The sequence below is a fragment of the Emiliania huxleyi genome, assembly GCF_000372725.1.
Source record: "Emiliania huxleyi CCMP1516 unplaced genomic scaffold EMIHUscaffold_236, whole genome shotgun sequence".
NCBI classification, from domain to species: Eukaryota; Haptophyta; order Isochrysidales; family Noelaerhabdaceae; genus Emiliania; species Emiliania huxleyi.
This window is the reverse complement of record NW_005200282.1, coordinates 31995-45113: the sequence shown is the minus strand read 5'-3', so window position 1 is coordinate 45113 and position 13119 is coordinate 31995. Positions and strand designations below refer to the sequence as shown.

The window sequence follows — 13119 nt, the reverse complement described above, 5'->3', positions numbered from 1 at the left end:
ACCCCGCAGACAGCCCGCCGGCCCCCGCGTCCATAGTGCACTAAGGATAGGGGACAATGAACAGTAGCCAAGCCGTGAACCCCCCGGGAACACATGCGACCAGGGATTGTGCAAGATGGGGGGAGACTGCGCTTCTAGGCCGTCGCACTCGCTCGGCGCCGTGGAAAAGCCGCGCAGAGACGAGAGGCTCCGCACGCTCGCCTGAATTATTAATTATCAATTATCAATTATTAATTATTAATTATTAATTATTAATTATTAATTATTAATTATTAATTATTAATTATTAAGAGAGGCTCCGCACGCTCGCCCTGAATGATTATCGCTGATTCGAATGCATTGAGCCTCTCGCAGAAACGACGGGCTCCGCACGCTCGCCGCGTCGTTGTACGAGCCCGCGCGCGCGCCGCCGATCGCCTGATTCATCAGCACAGCTCGCGCTGAAGTAGCATAGCTTAATCAGCCCGCGCCGCGCGCGCCGACGATCGCCTACCGCCCATATCTCCCCCCATCTCCCCCCATCTCCCCCCATCTCCCCCCATCTCCGATCGCCTGCTGCACCGCCCATATCTCCCCCCATCTCCCCCCATCTCCGCATCTCTCCGATCGCCTGCTGCACCGCCCATATCTCCCCCTATCTCCCCCCATCTCCCCCCATCTCCCCCTATCTCCGATCGCCTGCGGCACCGCCCATATCTCCCCCCATCTCCCCCTATCTCCCCCTATCTCCGATCGCCTGCTGCACCGCCCATATCTCCCCCCATCTCCCCCTATCTCCGACCGCCTGCTGCACCGCCCTTGCCTCGTTGAGCTGCTGGCCCAGCCGGTGCGCCTTCGACCTCGCCTCGACACACTCGTTGCGCGCCGCCTTGCAGGAGCACGAGAGGGGGGGTGGACGAGGGTGAGGTCGCTAAGACGCTCTCTCGCTACGCGCCGCCTCGAGATCCGCGCGGAGCGCCGCGGCGTCGGACGCAGCTGCGGCGGCGGCGGCCTCCTCCCGTGCGTGTGCGTCTCGCAGCAACAGGAGCTCGCGGCCGAGGAAGCGGAGCGCCTTGAATTCAACAGAGTCGATCCGGGCCGAGGGTACGGGGCGCCATTGGGTAACCTTTGGGTAATTAGTGACCGCGTCGCCGGAGTGAGTCATTACCGCCTTTAATTAATTAGTGACCGCGTCGCCGGAGTGAGTCATTACCGCCTTTAATTAATTAGTGACCGCGTCGCCGGAGTGAGTCATTACCGCCTTTAATTAATTAGTGACCACGTCGCCGGAGTGAGTCATTACCGCCTTTAATTAATTAGTGAACGCGTCGCCGGAGTGAGCCATTACCGCCTTTAATTAATTAGTGACCGCGTCGCCGGAGTGAGTCATTACCGCCTTTAATTAATTAGTGACCGCGTCGCCGGATCAACGAATTGAAGCCGAGGAAGCGGAACGCCTTTCCCCTCGCCTCTACTCGCGTGGTCTCAGTCCACCCACTGCCTAAACTACTTGCGCGCGCGCCTTTTCTCTTGCCGCCGGGTCGTCGTCGCGGCTGCCCTGGCTGTCCGCGAGGGAGGGCGCCGGCGAGGCGACGCTGCCGGCAGGCCTAGGAGCCGGCGCGTACTCACTGACTGGGGAGATGTGGGGAGATAGGGGGAGATATGGCAGGCACAGTAGTCGGCACGTACTCACTGACTGGGGTTAGGGTTAGGGTTAGGGTTAGGGTTAGGGTTAGGGTTAGGGTTAGGGTAGGGTTAGTTAGGCAAACCTAGGAGTCGGCGCGTACTCACTGACTGGGGAGATATGGGGAGATATGGGGAGATATGGGGAGATATGGGGAGATATGGGGGAGATATGGCAGGCCTACGAGTCAGCGCGTACTCCTCATTGACGGGGGGTTTCTTATCAAGACTTGGTTAGCGACGCCGCGGGCGACACCTTCTCCCGGCGGAGAGGAGGCCGAGGGACGACTGGGCCTACACGAAGAACAGAACGATCACAGACAAACAAGAGACATAGGAGGCGGCGGGACGACTGCGCCTCTTCCAGCTCGCAGCGCACTCCGCTCAGCTCCTGCTTCAGCGCCTCTGCCTCCGCGACGGCGGCGCCGCTGGCCTGCGCGGGACAAGAGACCGGGCTGTGCAGGAGCAGGAGGAAGCAGGGACTTGGGAGAAAGAGCAGGGGCGGCAGCGAGGAGAGGGAGGAGGGAGAGAGAGGCGGCCCAGGCAAAGGAGGGTCGCAGCAGCCTGCTCAGCGGCGGCGCGCCGCTCCCTCTCGGCCTCCAGCTGGCCCGTCAGCGCGACGCGCTGCGCGTGCACCGCCGCCGCGTGCTCCCGCGCCCTCCGCTCCTCCGCTCCTCTCGCGTCGAGCGCCGACTGCAGCTCTCCGACGCGGGCGGCCGCGGCGGAGGCGGCGGCCTCGAGCTCGCCACGCGCAGACGACACCGCCGCGAGCGCCTTGGCCGCCTCCTCCGCCAGAGGACGGCACCGGCCGGCCAGCTCCGCCTCGGCTCTCCCGTGTTTCGCCACCGGCTGCGACGCCTGGATCTGGCAGAGCTCGGCGGCGAGGCCGGCCACCGTCGCGGCGGCGAGCGTGCCCGCGTCGGCCGCCTCGATGGCGGCGTCAAAGGCGCGAGAAGCAGGCGGGCGGGGGCCCGTCGGCGCCTCGTGCGCCATCGTAAAGTGCCACTAGCCCGTCGTCAGCCGGCAATCTGCGCCTCCACTGGCGCCCGTAGGCCCGGCGCAAACATAACAAAATAAAAAAATCGATGGTAATACCTATCACTGTTCATCTTTCTGCATACATACATATCACTGTTGGCTTAGTCCTTAGATCGCTCCCCCTAAGAAGAATTCCTTGCTGGTGGGTGGTGGCGGCGTGAGAGTCCATTGGAGGGAGGTTGCACTTTTCGACTCTTCGAGAAAAAGAATTTAAACAAAACAACTCTCTCTCACAGCACACAGGCTCGAGGAAAACTATTTCCCGCGAAGGGCTGCGACAAGCGGCGGGGGCACGCACGCGCAGCACACTCAGGCGAGGGACTTCAGCACACTCCACGCCGTGGGGCTAGCACGTAACAGACAACGGCGACTACATCAAGGCAGCGAAAGCCTTCATCCGCGCCGCCGCCATCGGAGCCACCGCCTCCCACGCGCCCACTGCCGGGTCGTACCGCTCGACCGAGCTGAAATAGTCGAGGCCCCGCCCGCCGTTGTACCCGCCCGCCGCATACAGCTTGCCATCGAGCACCGCCACGGCGAGCCTAGCTCTTACGGCATCCCCCTTCGCTCCTTGCTGCCGCAGGTGGCGCGCCTCGGCGCTGGTCCGCGCCTGCTGCATCGGCAAGCACCCGCACGTGCGGCCCGCCGCGACGCTGAGTGGACCGTCGCTCCGGCAGAGGCACGCACGCACGCACGCACGCACGCACGCACGCACGCACGCTTTTAATGCTGTTGGGCTCCTGTCGTTTAGACGTGGAGACGTGAGGGTCCCCCCCCCCCCCCCCTGCCCCACCACCTCGTGTTGTGTGGAGACGCTTCCCTCACCTTCCCTTCACCTAGACAGGCGCCTGCTCTGTGCGGTGGCGGACAGCCGCGACGAGCCCGAGGCGGCGGCCGCGGCCCACAGCGCGGTGGCGATCTTGCGCGTCGCCTCCGCGCGGCGGCGCCGGCCGGAGGCGCGCGTGATGCCACGGAGCCGACCCGCCGCGGGGGCGTGGGGGGTCGTGGGGTGGTGCGGGTGTGCGACGCCGGGGCGAGCTAGATAGCTACGTCCTAAGTGCGCGGGGCAGACAGAGAACGAGGGTATAACACGTGAAATGGCCCCTTTGTAACACTGTGTACCCTCCAGCCCCCCTTGGGGGCGGCGCATATTGCGCCTGGCACGTGCAGGACACCGCCGGGCACATTCCCGAGTGCAGCGCCGAGCACGCGGAGCAGGGCTCTTTAGTTAAAACTCATTAGTTTTGATTCCCCCTAGGCAAAACTTTCTCCCCCCAGACCCCGGCTAAGGGCTCCGCCCCAGACCCCGTTTACACCCGAGCAAAGCCCCACGACCTGAGCCGGAGCCCCTGCGAGTCAGAGACAGGAGCTCGGATGACGCATCCACATCTTAGAGGTCATGTGCGCATCAAGCCCTACGGGCACTCGCAGGGCACGGCACTCTTTCCCGAGATCACGTCGCGCACTTGTAGCCGGACGGACTTGTAGGGTCCCTGATCGCATTCTTCGTCTCCCCCCCCTCCCTCCTGTAGGCAGGCCGTCCCGCGCTGGCGGGAAGAGGCGCGCCGAGCCATCCGCGACGTCCCGGCGAGCTCATGGGCCCCCAAAAGGTCGCACCCGCCCGTGGCTCCGCCGTCGGCTCCGCCGCGAGCGGCGACGGTGAGGCCGCCGGGGCTCGCCTATACCGGCTAGTGTGGAGCCCTCAGTGTAGTTGCGTGTTGTACTAGTGATGCTGCACTAGGCGGCCCGTTTTTAGCAAAAAGCAGATACCACATCGCGTGTGGTCGTCGAAAAACCGCATCTTTGCCCGTCTGGGACCTCTTCGTACGGCTCCAAAAACCGCTCCTTAACGACGACTACGCGGCCCTGCGGTCGATCTGCGCCTTCTCAGCGGTGGAGGGGATGTGGGCGGTACGTGCGGACCGCGTGGTGCTGCGATGGCTTGACGAGTGCGACTCCCAGCGTCGACTTTTCGACCCCACGGAGCCTCTGCTGCTCCGGGGGGGGGTCTGCAGACCACCCGGCCGAACTTCAGAGTTGCGGTGCTCCTCAAATACCGCTCAAACGCCCACGATGTTGTGGAGGGGACATATGCTGATGATCCTGGCCCGATTGGTTCGCTCAGAAAGCTTCTGGGCGGTCGCTAAGGTTCGCTCCCCGCACACCGGCCCGGAGCCTGGGTACGGCTCTAGAGTACCCTAGACCTTACAACTTAAGTTAGATTTATCCACAAACACAAAGTGGTGGGGCAAGGGGCGTAGGGGCGACCCTCGCATCTCCACGCCCGGGGACACGGGCAGGAGCCCCACGGCACTTGTTTGGTATGTGCAGGATGGCCCAGCCTGCTTCTTCTTCGACAAACCGTCTCTACAGCTACACTCATTGGAGCCTTGTTACATGGACATGGCACCCCAGCGCACCCCCGGCACCCCCATCCCCGCCGCCCCGTCGCGCGGCCTCTTCGCTCTCAGCCCTTCTCACATCTCAGCACACGACAAAGCCCTGCGGCTCGCCAAAGCGGCCGCCGTCCGACATGCTGTGCCGCGCCCCCTGCAGCGGCGAGGGGCAACAGTCTGATTCTTGTCAACTAGCTAGCGCCTAAGTAATTACCTCCGCGGCGAGGGAGCGTCTCCTCATTAATCACCGACGACTGAGCACGGATTCACTAGGATTTTCTTGCCACCTGCAGCGGCGAGGGGCAGGTCTCTGCGAGCAGCGACTGCAGCGCCTCGTTCGCCTCCACCTCGAGCTCGTCCTAATTCAAACGAAGGGGGCACGAATTACCTCTTAATTACGAGGCACTCCAACCTCCACCACGAGCTCGACCTCGACGGACTCGCCTGAGGCACGGCACGGCAGTCACGGCCGTAGGTGTGAAGAGACGCTGTTCACACCTCTCGTCCTCACGGACTCGCCCAAGGGAAGGGAGGGGAAGGTAAACACCTCCACACACACGAGGTGGCGGGGCAAGGGCCAGGCTAGTCCCTCGCGTCTCCACGTCTAGAGAAGAAAGAGCCCCTCGGCACGAAAAGTGCGAGGCCCAGTGCGTGTGTGTGTGCGTGCGTGTGTGCGTGCGTGCGTGCGTGTGCGTGTGCGTGTGCTTGTGCGTGTGCGTGTGCGTGTGCATGTGCGTGTGCGGGTGCGTGCGCGTGCTCGCCTTCGCCGGCGGGGAGTCTGTCGGCCGCGTCGGGGGTCGCAAGGTGGCGCGGCGTCGCGAGGTCTCGAGGCGTCTCGCCGCCGCCGCGAGGCACATCGAAGCCGACGTCGGCGAGGCGGACCTACCGAGTGGGGAGGTGTGGGGAGGTGTGGGGAGGTGTGGGGAGGTGTTGGGAGGTGTGGGGAGGTGTGGGGAGGTGTGGGGGGGTGTGAGGAGGTGTGGGGAGGTGTGGGGAGGTGTGGGGGAGGTGTTGGGAGGTGTGGGGAGGTGTGGCGAGGTCTGCGGGAGGTGTGGGGAGGTGTGGGGAGCTGTCGGCAGATGTGGGGCGGATGTGGGGGAGGTGTGGGGAGGTGTGGGGGAGGTGTGGGGAGGTGTGGGGAGGTGTGGGGGGATGTGGGGAGGCGGACCTGACTCGGCGATATCTCGGCCATATCTCGGCCATATCTCGGCCATATCTCGGCGATATCTCGGCGATATCTCGGCGATATCTCGGCTACATCTCGGCTACATCTCGGCCATATCTTGACTACCTCTCGGCTGCATCGCGACTACCTCTCGGCGATATCTCGGCTGCCTCTCGGCTGTATCTCGGCCATATCTCGGCGATATCTCGGCCGTATCTCGGCGATATCTCGGCCGTATCTCGGCGATATCTCGGCTGTCTCTCGGCTGTATCTCGGCCATATCTCGGCGATATCTCGGCCGTATCTCGGCGATATCTCGGCGGGGCGGACCGACTCGACTGTGCGCGCCGCCTTGCTCCTACGCGCGTAACACGCCGAGATACAGCCGAGAGACAGCCGAGAGACAGCCGAGATACAGCCGAGAGACAGCCGAGAGACAGCCGAGAGACAGCCGAGAGACAGCCGAGATACAGCCGAGAGACAGCCGAGAGACAGCCGAGAGACAGCCGAGAGACAGCCGAGAGACAGCCGAGAGACAGCCGAGAGACAGCCGAGATACAGCCGAGAGACAGCCTTGCTCCTACGCGCGTATACACGCCGCCCTCTGGGGCAGGACGGGGTCGTGTGCAGAGCCGTCAGAGCACCGCGCGAAGACGAGGGGGGGGAAGGGGAAGGGGGGGGGAGGGGGGGGGGGGGGGAGGGGGGGGGGCATATACAGTCAGGGCCTCGGAATACACCGGGGTGCAGCGGGGCCCACCGGGGCGCAACGGGGCGCAACGGGGTGCACCGGGGTGCAACGGGGCCCATCGGGGTGCAACGGGGTGCAACGGGGTGCAACGGGGTGCACCGGGGTGCACCGGGGTGCAACCGGGTGCAACGGGGCGCACCGGGAAACCAGCGGAGTCCGTGTCCTCTCGTGCGCCGGTAGGAGCCGCCCTACTCCCCCTTCTACTCCCGCTTCTACGGCCCCCGCTCCTCGCTGACGCGTCGACCACGGCGGGCGCCTAAAAAAGAAAGACGGGGCGCGGCGCCGAGCTCCGCGATGTGCTCGCCGCCCGCCTCGGAGGGTGCTAGCCCCGCGCGCCTCCCCGCCGCCCGCATGCGCCAGCCGGAGGGCTGCCGCCTGCAGTGAGCCGTTCATTCACAGGGGATGACTCACCGGGCGAGGTGTGAACACACGCGGCGCGAGGTGTGAAGACACGCCCACCACCACCGCGGCGTGCGATGGTGGTGGTGGTGCCGTCGCTTCGCAGCATCGCACGCGCACGAAAGCAAAGCGGCGGGAAACGGCGGGAGGGGGCGGAGTGCGTGTCCTCTCGAGCGCTGAAGTGGAGCACAACGACACTGCGTCTTCCGCTTCTAAGTGTTCCGCCGCCGTCTGTCTCGGCGACGCCAGCGGCGGCGACGGCGAGCTGACGGCGGAGCTGCTGTCCCCGCCGTCGGTCAAGGCGAGGAGGGCGCTGCCCGGCGCGACCTGCCGAGGTGCGGCCGAGGTGCGGCCGAGGTGCAGCCAAGGTGCAGCCGAGGTGCGGCCGAGGTGCAGCCCAAGTGCAGCCGAGGTTTAGCCGAAGTTTAGCCGAAGTTTAGCCGAGGTTTAGCCGAGGTGCAGCCCAAGTGCGTCCGAGATTCGTCCGAGATTCGTCCGAGATTCGTCCGAGATTCGTCCGAGATTCGTCCGAGATTCGTCCGAGATTCGTCCCAGATTCGTCCGAGATTCGTCCGAGATCTGCCGACCTGCCGCGGCTGCTGCCCATTTATGAATGAACTAGTCATGCATTCATTCCTCAGTCTCGACCTGCCGCAGCTGCTCCCCCGGCGCCATCAAGCCTTGCAGCCGCATCCGAAAGTCGACGATTCTCTGCAGCTCCTGTTCACAGACGCGCGCTGTGAAGAGACGCCGTCCACAGGGCGCAGCGGCGGGAGGCCTCGCTGCGGCGCCTGCTCACAGACGCGCGCTGTGAAGAGACGCCGTTCACAGGGCGCAGCGGCGGGAGGCCTCGCTGCGGCGCCTGCTCACAGACGTGCGCTGTGAAGAGACGCCGTTCACAGGGCGCAGCCAGCAGCTGACGGTCTGCAGCTCCTCCGCCGCTCGCCTCCGCGTCTTTGGGAGCCTCAGCGCCTGCGCCCAGATTCCGCGAGATTCCAGAAGATTCCCCGAGGTGCCCCGAGGTGCCCCGAGGTGCCCCGAGGTGCCCCGAGGTTCCGCGAGCTTTTCCGAGATCGGGGGCGCGACTGCCTGTGCGATCGGAATCAGCCGCTTGCCGAACCACGCGTCGGTAAGGCCGGACCAAACCTGGCCTCCCTCCACCTCCATGTACCTAGAAAACAGAAGCACCGGTGCCCAGACGACACGCCCGGACCAAAGGTTGCCTCGCGGCTCCTCCATGCACCTAGAAAAAAAGAGAAACACGCCGGTTCAGAAGAACGACATCACCCCGGTCTCCCTCAAGCCTCCACGTACCCCGACGCCGCCTCCGCCACCACACGTTCGTAGAGCCGCGTGTGGCCTGTTCACAGCTCTGGCGGTGCGTGAAGAGGCGCCGTCTCACACCTCCTCAGAGCCGCCTTTGGCAGTGAGTGTCCCTCGACGACGCGATCTCGGGTGATCTCGTGTAATCTCGTGTAATCTCGGGCAGTGAGTGTCCCTCGACGACGCGATCTCGGCTAATCTCGGCTAATCTGAGTGTCCCTCGACGACGCGATCGTACACCTCGCGCTGCGCCTCCGACCACAGCTGCATCGCGACCTTGTCTCTCTCCGCCCGCGCCTGCTCACAGCTCTGAAGCTGTGAAGAGACGCCGTTTCACAGCTGCATCGCGACCTTGTCTCTCTCCGCCCGCGCCTGCTCACAGCTCTGCAGCTGTGAAGAGACGCCGTTTCACAGCTGCATCGCGACCTTGTCTCTCTCCGCCCGCGCCTGCTCACAGCTCTGCAGCTGTGAAGAGACGCCGTTTCACAGCTGCATCGCGACCTTGTCTCTCTCCGCCCGCGCCTCCCGCTCCCGCGCCGCGGCTCGCTCCTCCGCCTCGATCCGCATCCGCCTGCTCGCAGCACCGGTGTATGAAGGCACGCCCGGCCGTAGGCACGCCCGCGCCGCATCCCGCGCCGGGTCTGCTCCGCCGCCATCCGCTCCTCGTGGAGCACTCGCCGCGCCTCGGGCTGGTCCCTGAGCTCGAGCAGGCGCAGCTCGTGCGCCCGCGTCGCCTCCACCGCCGCCTGCTCCGTCGTCGCCGCCTCGAGCTGCAGCCGGAGCAGCGTCGCCTCGGCGGCGACCGAGGCGTTCTGCAGCCAGGCGGCCTCCTGCTGGAGGCGGCCGTACGCACCGCACGTGGCGGCGCCGTACACGGCATCAGCCACGCGTGCGGCCCACGCGCTCGCCCTCTTCTTGAGGTGCGACGGCGTGGCGCTTCGCGGAGTCATCGAGCTGTCCGCTTCTGTTGTGCAAAAAGAGAATTTACTACCCCGGTTCTCGAGGTGGAAATTCTCTCTCGAGGTGGATATCCTTTGGCCGAGAGAATTTACGGGCCTCCGCGCAAACTGGCGCGCACTGGCACTAACACAGGAAAATTCAGGCCCGCCTGGCCTGGGACGACACTGGAATACCCATCCCTCCCTGGGGCTGTGTTTTCTTTCTTTCTTTTTTGGCACAACACTGGGTCTTTTTTGGAATACGCAGACGTCCTCCCATCCCTCCCTTGGCGGTCCGGTTTCTTTCTTTCTTTTGGAATACGCAGGAAAAAGGCGTTGCGTGGAACAAAACGAAGGCGCCCATTTCTAAAATAAACGTTATTAAATGAACTCGGGGGCATCTCCCGACCCGCCATCGTTGCCTAAGGGAGGATCCTATCGGCCACTAGACCATGACAGATCAGAGGCGTACATGCCCTGTCCCAGCTCCCCCACTCCTCACACTGGGTTTGCAGTGCGCGACCTCGCCACCTCGCTACCAGGGCAAACCCCCTCTCTCCCCCTAGGTGCTGCACTGGACGTCCATAGAAGGCGCGCGGCAGAGGCGGGAGGGAGGCGGGGAGAATCTAGCTCGCTCTGGCAGGGAGGCAAGGGTGTGACAGAGTGTTTGGGCGAGAACAGGCGGAGCGTGTGTGCCTGGGCGCGATTGGGAGGGCACTTGTGACGAGGCATGGTTAGGCGAGTGGCAGTCGCTGGTGCGGACTTGCTGAGTCGTGTGTGCTCCTTTTTGCTTGCTAAGACTGGAACAATTTTTTGGTCGGCGACGCGTCGTCGGTGGCGGGCACGCGAAAGATGTGTGGGTTGTGGCAGTGACACGGGGACCGGCCCCCTACGTACACATGCGTCCCGCCTCGGACCTGCCGTCGCTCTCTCAGAGGCTCGAACGTCAGAACTCGCTCCCAGCCGCCGACCCAAGCTCGCTGACAGACGACCCGGCCGTGGATCCCGGACCTAAAGTAGAGAACAGAAGCGCGACTCAAGAAGAACGAAACTATAGCGCACCGCCACCCGGACCGCGGCATCCCGGAGACCTAAAAGAGGAACCGCCTCGTACAACAGAAAAGCGTGCGCCGCCTCCCGTGCGGCCGTGGCATCCGGGACCTAAAGCTCGAAAGAAGCGCGTCAAGAAAGAAACGGCCGGCGAGCCGCCCGGGCGGTGGCATTCCTGACCGGCGGCTGGCGCACGGCTCGCGCCACGCGGGCGGACGGCCGGGTTGGCGGGCCTAATTGATTGATAAGGAAGCCAATGAACTAGTACATTAGGCGCTGGCGGAGTGTCTCTCTTGTGTGTGTGTGTGTGTGTGTGTGTGTGTGTGTGTGTGTGTGTGTGTGTGTGTGTGTGTGTGTGTGTGTGTGTGTGTGTGTGTGTGTGTGTGTGTGTGTGTGTGTGTGTGTGTGTGTGTGCCTCGGCCGCGACGCCGCCAGCACGGCCGAGAGCGCCTCCTGCGCCGGCGTCGTGGTCGACCGCGACGACGAGGAGAGTGCGGCGGGGCACGCCCTCGCCGTCTGACTGGCGAGGAGGTCGGAAAAGGCTTCGGAGACCTCCGAAGCGCAGTCGTCGTCGTCGCGATTCTCGGGAAACGCCTTAGCGCGGTGGTGCAGCCAGCCCGGGGCCGCGGCGGCGCCTCCGCGCGTCTTGAGGTTGGGGGACGGGAGAATGTCTGTGCCGGGCGGCGGCGGCGTGGAGAGCTCCTCGCACTTGCGCAGCAGCGCCCGCCTCGTGTCGCGCAAGCGCGCGTCGTCGCCCACCCGGATGCCGTCGAGGGCGATGCAGAGCTGCGTGCACCGCTCGCTGCAGCGCGCCTAGTCATCGCCTTAATGAACACTCACCACTTGGTGGATGCAGAGCTGCGTGCAAGCGCTCGCTGCAGCGCGCGCGCTGCTCGGCCGCCGCCGCGCCGCCGCCCGCCGCCGCCAGCCCGGCTTCGATTCGCGCGAGCTCCTCACCCACTCGCTCCATCGCCTACGCGGCGCCGTGTACCATACCTCCACAGATCTCGAACCCAGCTCGGAGCCGAACGCGTGTACCATTACCTCGATTCGTGAGAGCTCCTCCCCCACGAAGCCAGACCTCGGCGCCGTGTACCAGGCCTCCACAGAGTTCGGCTCCGTGGGGGGGTGCGGTGCCGAAGCACCGCCCTCGCCCGCCGCGCCGCCGCCGCGTCCCGGCAAGCTGCAGCCGGCCGTGGCGATCGCCTTGGACACACGTTGCCACCCGGTCGCTTGCGCCGAAGCCGCGGCGGGGGGGCGGTCGAGGGCCTGCGGGTGGTGAGGTGAGGTGAGGGAAGGTACACTTCCCCCCCCACACGAGGTGGTGGAGGGCAAGTGGGCCAGGCTAGTCCCTCGCGACTGCACGCCACGCCCGCGGCCGCACGGGCAGGAGAGGTGTGTGTGGCGCGGCATTCGAGCGGGCGGTCGAGTGCACGCGTATACGCCACACGGCCTCACAGTGCGGGGGGGCACGGCCTCGGCGCGGTGGCTGTTCTCTCTGTGCCCCGAGTGCGAGTGCGAGGAGTACGAGCAACAATTCACGAGGTACGAGGAGTACGGCACAGTTGACTATATATACGGCAGTGAAGGGTGTGTCCTCTCGAGCGGTTCTTCACACCACGGCAGTGAGGGTTGTGGGCAGGGCAGGGCAGCGTCTACATACGGCTGTGAAGGGTGTGTCCTCTCGAGCGCCCCCGCTGGCATGCAAGAAACGAGTGTCTTGACCTGCGTGTGAGGGTCTGCGAGTCTGCGTGTGTCGCAGGCGTGTGTGACCCGTCACCGCCCGTCCCTTGGTTCACCCCCACACCGCGCGGGACGCGATTGCAGGAGGTCGTGAGTGTGGGCCCGGCCACCGCGGGGCGAGGGAGGTGGTGGGCCAGATGCCGGATTCGCTCTCTTGCGATACCTTAAAGGCACATCCCACATCTACGTCGCGCCACCGAGGTGTTTCTATCTGCCCCTCCACCGGACGATCTTCATCTCCGTCTATATGCCTGTGCGTTCCGCTTCTATAGGGCTGAGGGCCATCTACACCAATGCATGTGCATTCGGCTTCTATAGGGCTGAGGGCCATCTACACCAATGCATGTGCGTTCCGCTTCTATAGGGCTGAGGGATATCTAATACCAATGCATGTGCGTCCCGCTTCTACAGGGCTGAGGGATATCTAATACCAATGCATGTGCATTCCGCTTCTATAGGGCTGAGGGATATCTAACACCAATGCATGTGCATTCCGCTTCTATAGGGCTGAGGGATATCTAATACCAATGCATGTGCATTCCGCTTCTATAGGGCTGAGGACGTCGAGCCGCGCCGAGAGCGCCTTGTTCGTCGCGTCGAGCGACTTGATGGTGGCGGTGTACGCCAGAGTGAGGCACTCCTGGTGAATTGATTCCT

General features: G+C 64.5%; 2 protein-coding genes across 2 annotated transcripts in view; one reads left to right on the top strand and one right to left on the bottom strand.

Annotated features, from left to right (window-relative positions):
• EMIHUDRAFT_114969 (hypothetical protein) overlaps positions 1-2655 on the bottom strand; it is a gene marked incomplete at both ends in the record, with an annotated part of 5994 nt that extends 3339 nt beyond the window's left edge. Inside the window, 5 exons of the mRNA XM_005779112.1 lie at positions 794-868; positions 1490-1586; positions 1919-1956; positions 2042-2095; positions 2299-2655. Coding sequence (XP_005779169.1) covers positions 794-868; positions 1490-1586; positions 1919-1956; positions 2042-2095; positions 2299-2655 — 621 coding nt within the window. The remainder of the gene's footprint in view (positions 1-793; positions 869-1489; positions 1587-1918; positions 1957-2041; positions 2096-2298) is intronic.
• Positions 2656-10568: 7913 nt separating this feature from the next.
• EMIHUDRAFT_366902 (hypothetical protein) lies at positions 10569-11940 on the top strand (the record flags this gene model as incomplete). The annotated part of the gene is made up of 3 exons (XM_005779111.1): positions 10569-10685; positions 11135-11692; positions 11764-11940. The coding sequence occupies 2 exons, from the start codon at positions 10569-10571 to the stop codon at positions 11237-11239; spliced, it is 222 nt and encodes a 73-aa protein (XP_005779168.1). The 3' UTR covers positions 11240-11692; positions 11764-11940.
• Positions 11941-13119: the final 1179 nt, after the last annotated feature.